Here is a 6,000-nt window from a genome sequence, read left to right on the forward strand (position 1 = left end):
TTTCTGAATGAGATTTCTGAATGAGATTTCTGAATGAGATTTCTGAATGAGATTTCTGAATGAGATTTCTGAATGAGATTTCTGAATGAGATTTCTGAATGAGATTTCTGAATGAGATTTCTGAATGAGATTTCTGAATGAGATTTCTGAATGAGATTTCTGAATGAGATTTCTGAATGAGATTTCTGAATGAGATTTCTGAATGAGATTTCTGAATGAGATTTCTGAATGAGATTTCTGAATGAGATTTCTGAATGAGATTTCTGAATGAGATTTCTGAATGAGATTTCTGAATGAGATTTCTGAATGAGATTTCTGAATGAGATTTCTGAATGAGATTTCTGAATGAGATTTCTGAATGAGATTTCTGAATGAGATTTCTGAATGAGATTTCTGAATGAGATTTCTGAATGAGATTTCTGAATGAGATTTCTGAATGAGATTTCTGAATGAGATTTCTGAATGAGATTTCTGAATGAGATTTCTGAATGAGATTTCTGAATGAGATTTCTGAATGAGATTTCTGAATGAGATTTCTGAATGAGATTTCTGAATGAGATTTCTGAATGAGATTTCTGAATGAGATTTCTGAATGAGATTTCTGAATGAGATTTCTGAATGAGATTTCTGAATGAGATTTCTGAATGAGATTTCTGAATGAGATTTCTGAATGAGATTTCTGAATGAGATTTCTGAATGAGATTTCTGAATGAGATTTCTGAATGAGATTTCTGAATGAGATTTCTGAATGAGATTTCTGAATGAGATTTCTGAATGAGATTTCTGAATGAGATTTCTGAATGAGATTTCTGAATGAGATTTCTGAATGAGATTTCTGAATGAGATTTCTGAATGAGATTTCTGAATGAGATTTCTGAATGAGATTTCTGAATAAATCAGCAGCAAAATTTAATATCAAGATATCACAGCACCATAGAAATAAGTCTAGATAGTTTAAGCCACATTATTCAACATAACTTTCTTCACATTCCATTAACAGACAGATAGGTAAAGGATCAAAATTTAATCAAAGAAAAAGGTTGCTAATAGACTCTGTAGACTCCCTTCCCCTAATTAGAAACTCTATTAAAATTTTTTAAACATTCAATTACTTTCTCAAATTATACAGTTCATTTTACAAGTTGTATAAATTTCAGTAAGTGAAGTGCACTTCTATTTAGCACATTAATATTTTGCCACTTATTAATTCAAGCAGGGACAGAATGTTTATAAAAGAATTAATTTTTTATACTCATCTTTCTTGAAGGTAGTGGTAAATAATTTACATCATTGTCCAGCAGGTCCCAGGTACTTATGTTTACTTAAATGAAACACATAGTTGTTTGTATCTCATTATTTATTCTCTTCCATATTTTGGCTTGATATTTTCACAAAATTTTTCAAACTCATTTCCACTACAATGTTGATATTGGTCCATAACAAAAGATAAGAATAATTGACTGATCAGACCTCACATTGTTGACATGAGGTTACAAGAACTTACAAGAAATAAGTAACCAATTCATTCACATGCTATGAGGTTATTTGCAGATTATGGTTCAGCTCACGAATTTACTAAAACAAAAAAACTTTTTGAACTATCATAAATTTTCCAAAACAGAAGTGAATTACAGTAAATGTGAATATATTGTGAAACTGTAATAGAAATGCAAAAGAAAGTATTTTCTATTCTTTACATTAAATTTTAATTTATAATGGGATGTTCAAAAAAATGGTGACTTTTTTACATTGAAAATTTCAGTTGTATTTCTTTAAATAAAATGTCTTTTAAAGTTGATTATGTCTTGTGTATATGTCAGATAATAACTAAAAGAAATGTTTACATTAATCACTGTCAATTCAAAAGGAAACATATAATTTATATAACCAAATGTATTACATATCACAAAACCATTTCTGTATCAGACTGTGAATTTAATCATCAGTATCATACATTTCACAACAGAAATTTAGCCTATCCCCTAATGCTTTACAGCCCACAGAACTTTGTGTGACTTCTCATTTGGCATCACATGTTCAGTTATTTATAAAAGACCCTGTTGTTGTTGTTGTTGTTGTTGTTGTTGTTGTCTTCAGTCCTGAGACTGGTTTGATGCAGCTCTCCATGCTACCTTATCCTGTGCAAGTTTCTTCATCTCCCAGTACCTACTGCAACCTACATCCTTCTGGATCTGCTTAGTGTATTCATCTCTTGGTCTCCCTCTACGATTTTTACCCTCCACACTGCCCTCCTGTAAAGCAATAATTTTAAAAAGGTATATTGATTTCAGAATGAATGAACTATCAAAGTGTGTTTTATTGCTGTGCTAATTTTATCAGAATTCTGATACCAGTTTTTCAAGCTTCATTTCAGTAGTGATAACATAAAATGAATCTAAAATTCTCTGTTAATTACATCATATTCAATTGCAAATAACATTAACTTCATAGAAAATTTTGATTTTAATATTGTTCATGTGCTTCTGAATTTCAATAAATTAATCACACTACACATATGACCTAATAAATTACATGTAAGTATAATATGATATTCTCTATATTAGCAACAAGTTTCTTTGAGTGTAAATTAAAATATACTTTTGGCAAAGGAGTAAACTGTACCTTAAGTGCAAGATATCTTATATGTGTAACATTTTTTCTTTTTTAATTTGCAGGACTCCTTTGATAAAAAGCTACCTTCTGTTATCTTTGCCACAATTGCCATTGCTTCAGGCTTATTATCACTTTTGCTCCCAGAAACACTGAACAAACCAATGCCTCAAACTTTAGAAGATGGTGAGAAATTTGGGGAAGGAGACACAGCATGTGCAAGTTGTTTTGGAAGAAGCAAAGAAAAATATGAAGTTCCTCTGGCTAGCATGGAATGAATGGTATTTCATTTCACAAACCTTGTTCAAAGTGTGAATGAAATTAAAGTACAAATATTTTCAGTTGAAATACTTTCTGTCCTGAACAAATGTGTGGATTATCTTTATTAGTTAATTAATGGCAGTGAATGAAATACAAAAAAAGTATTAAACTTTTATCTCTGAAATTAGTGTGCCCATAAGGGAAAATAATATGTACTGTGACCTCCGAACTTTTTGTTTTCAACTAAATATTTTATAGACTAGCAATCATATACATTAGAAACTGGTCCACAGAAAGGACTGTGTGGAAGCTGAATATCATAGCACAAGGCAGTTTCTTATGGGTTCAGTTTATGTTTTTTTCTGTTGATAGACTGTGAAAAACATGTAAACAACTATGAAAGGAAGATTTTGTATGTCAATAAACCATCTGTTGCAGCTGGTTTTATAACATATTGGAAATGTTAAGAAAACTGTCAACCACTATGCCCACAAGAAATACACTAGAAAACAGAGGCTTATGGGGAAACAAGAATGGCTTATGCATAATCCACAGAATATATTACATCAAAAGGTATAATTGTAATCAGTTCTTAATGTTAATTGTCAACAAAAGTTGTAAAGCAACATAATCAGATCTAATTAAGTATGAGTCAGTGCACTATGTTTGCTTCACACTGGAGGCAGTTACATCTTACATAAATATGAATCTGCTACTAATTGCCCCAAAATTTAATTTCACTCTTTGAGGTACCCATTGCTCCAATACTGTCTACTGCCATACAATCTCAGCAGTTTTATTTTCATCAAGACAAGGAATATCTTTTGTATCATGATGCAGGAAAAAGTCATGATGTATACAGTCTCATGTGCCTAGTCAGCACACTCAGAAGCACAGTGAAAGATACCCAATTGCAGATGCGGCGCATGTTAAATAATGTGCAACTAATGACTTATTTCAGTATGTTTCAAATTCTGCATCTGGAAATCCTCTTTCTTTATTATTATTTTTAACTTTACTCTCAGTGGTACAGTGTGGCATACCACATTGTTAAAATTAACATATTTATTTTGTTTATTTTGAATCACAGTGTAAAATATGTTATACCCTGATTGCCATGAGCACAAAAGAACCTAATACACATGATGTATTTAAGAGCATGTGATTGCGATACTACGAAAATGATATTACATAAATTCAAATCAATACTTTCCATAATGTAGTAAAATAATTATCCTTCTGTGTGTTTGATATGATCATGGCAACTAAAAATATCACAGTATTTGAAATGGCTTAGAAATAAGTATTGATCCTTTGTATTACCTATTTACTTTTACATTTATACATTAAGAATATTGTGATATTTAAAATGACTTTGAAGTAAGGATTAATCTTTTAGCTTTTGATTAAGTTTTGTTTATTATGTAGTTCTTATGAACTAGTTTCTGAAATTCAAGAAAGTATGTGTTATTAGTTTATGTCTTATAAAAGACATGATGTTGGCCTAATTCTCTAGAAACCAAAGAGTGCCCTATGCCTTATATGGTACCATTCATTAGATGATATAGCTGGAAACATTGTTTTATAAGAGCCTCCTACATTATTTTATGGACATCACAATTAAAATAGAGTAAATTTTAACTATCATCGAAAATATCCCTGTAGTTTGTGTTCTCACATTTTAGTGTGACCTTCCTGCAGTTCTTGCCTCTAATTTTCTTTTCAGTTACAGCAGCCAAGTAACACAAAATAATCTGTCTCTCTTTTATCATTAATAAGCCTGCATTGAGCCTCTTGATATTCATTTACGACTCTCTGTGTCATAGGGAACTGGTACTTGCTTTCCATAAACTATTTCAACATATTTTGTATACACAAACTGCACTGTACTGGCATTATTTAATGACTGCTTTCTTGAAACAGAAGAAATGCCAGCTATGAACACTTTCAGAATTTCCTGCCATAAATACTAGTAAAATATTAAGAAAATCAATAAAGTATTTTTCTCCAATTTGGAGCATTTATGTACAAATTACATAAACATTGTTGTGCTAGACAATGATTAATGCAAGTACTATTCTCAAGCATTCTATATGAATAGAAATTTTGTAGCTAATACTGGAAAGTGTATAGTTTCATGTGGAGAAAGAAATTGTGAAATCTAATGTACACAAGGTATTCATTGCCTACATAAAGTAAAATTTACCACACAAAACACTGGAACAGGGAAAGAAATGGAAACTAAGGTTTGTGAACCTGTCCATGAAGTATGCTTGGAGAGAAAAGAAAACTAAAATCTGTGTGTCTGCCCACGAGGTATGCTTGGATGGCTCAACTGGAAGAACACAGCCATGAAAAGAGATTATCCAGCTCAAATTCTCAGACCCCCACACAGTCTTAAATTATCACATATAATCAGACACTAGTATAAAGCCCATCCTGCTGCAAGTATACCACTGCATTCTCCAAAAACCAATACATAATTTGGAGTTTCCTCTAATTTTTAGTGGTGGCACCCATTAGGTTTTTTTTTTTACTAACACCTATATCTTCTGTAATACTCATATATATTCACAGATAGTTCATTTATTTCCTGTGAATTGCCAAATATAATTGCCAAACATGAAATAGATCAGTTTCAATGGGGACGTTTATCATCCTGTCTATACAGTGTGTGTGTGCGCTGTAACTTTTGTCCCAACTGATACAAAATTTATTATACATGTGAGATGCCCAAACAGTTCAGTGAGACATGTAAATAAAAATAAAAATAGCTCTCTCTCTCTCTCTCTCTCTCTCTCTCTCTCTCTCTCTCTCTCTCTCTCTCTCTAATCAATTCTGACTCTTACTGACCACATGAGATAAATCATATAAATTTCTTCTGTCCTACTGCATCTCCATAAGACTTTCCAGTTTGAAATCCATTACTCTTATGATGCCAACAATTCATCTCATCCTTTGCTGCCTCTTCTCCTTGTACCTTTGGTCTTCCCCAGTATTAAGATCTTTTCCAGTGAATCATGTCTTCTCAAGATGAGTCCAAAGTATGTCAGGTTTTGTTGTGGTATCAGACCTTCCAAGTAGTAATCTGGTTTTATTTATAAAAACATCATATTGTATTTAGATAAG

At 31.6% G+C, this 6,000-nt stretch overlaps 1 protein-coding gene across 2 annotated transcripts in view; it reads left to right on the forward strand.

Annotated features, from left to right (window-relative positions):
* Positions 1–3,512, forward strand: part of LOC126249573 (organic cation transporter protein) — a 704,235-nt gene extending 700,723 nt beyond the window's left edge. The window contains exon 10 of one of the 2 annotated variants that reach the window (XM_049951237.1): positions 2,676–3,511. In XM_049951237.1, coding sequence (XP_049807194.1) covers positions 2,676–2,888 — 213 coding nt within the window. In that variant the 3' untranslated portion in view covers positions 2,889–3,511. Of the gene's footprint in view, positions 1–2,675 lie in introns of both variants that reach the window. The other variant, XM_049951238.1, reaches the window with a different exon arrangement.
* Positions 3,513–6,000: the final 2,488 nt, after the last annotated feature.

Source organism: Schistocerca nitens, chromosome 3, assembly GCF_023898315.1.
Source record: "Schistocerca nitens isolate TAMUIC-IGC-003100 chromosome 3, iqSchNite1.1, whole genome shotgun sequence".
In the NCBI taxonomy this organism is placed as follows: Eukaryota; Metazoa; Arthropoda; class Insecta; order Orthoptera; family Acrididae; genus Schistocerca; species Schistocerca nitens.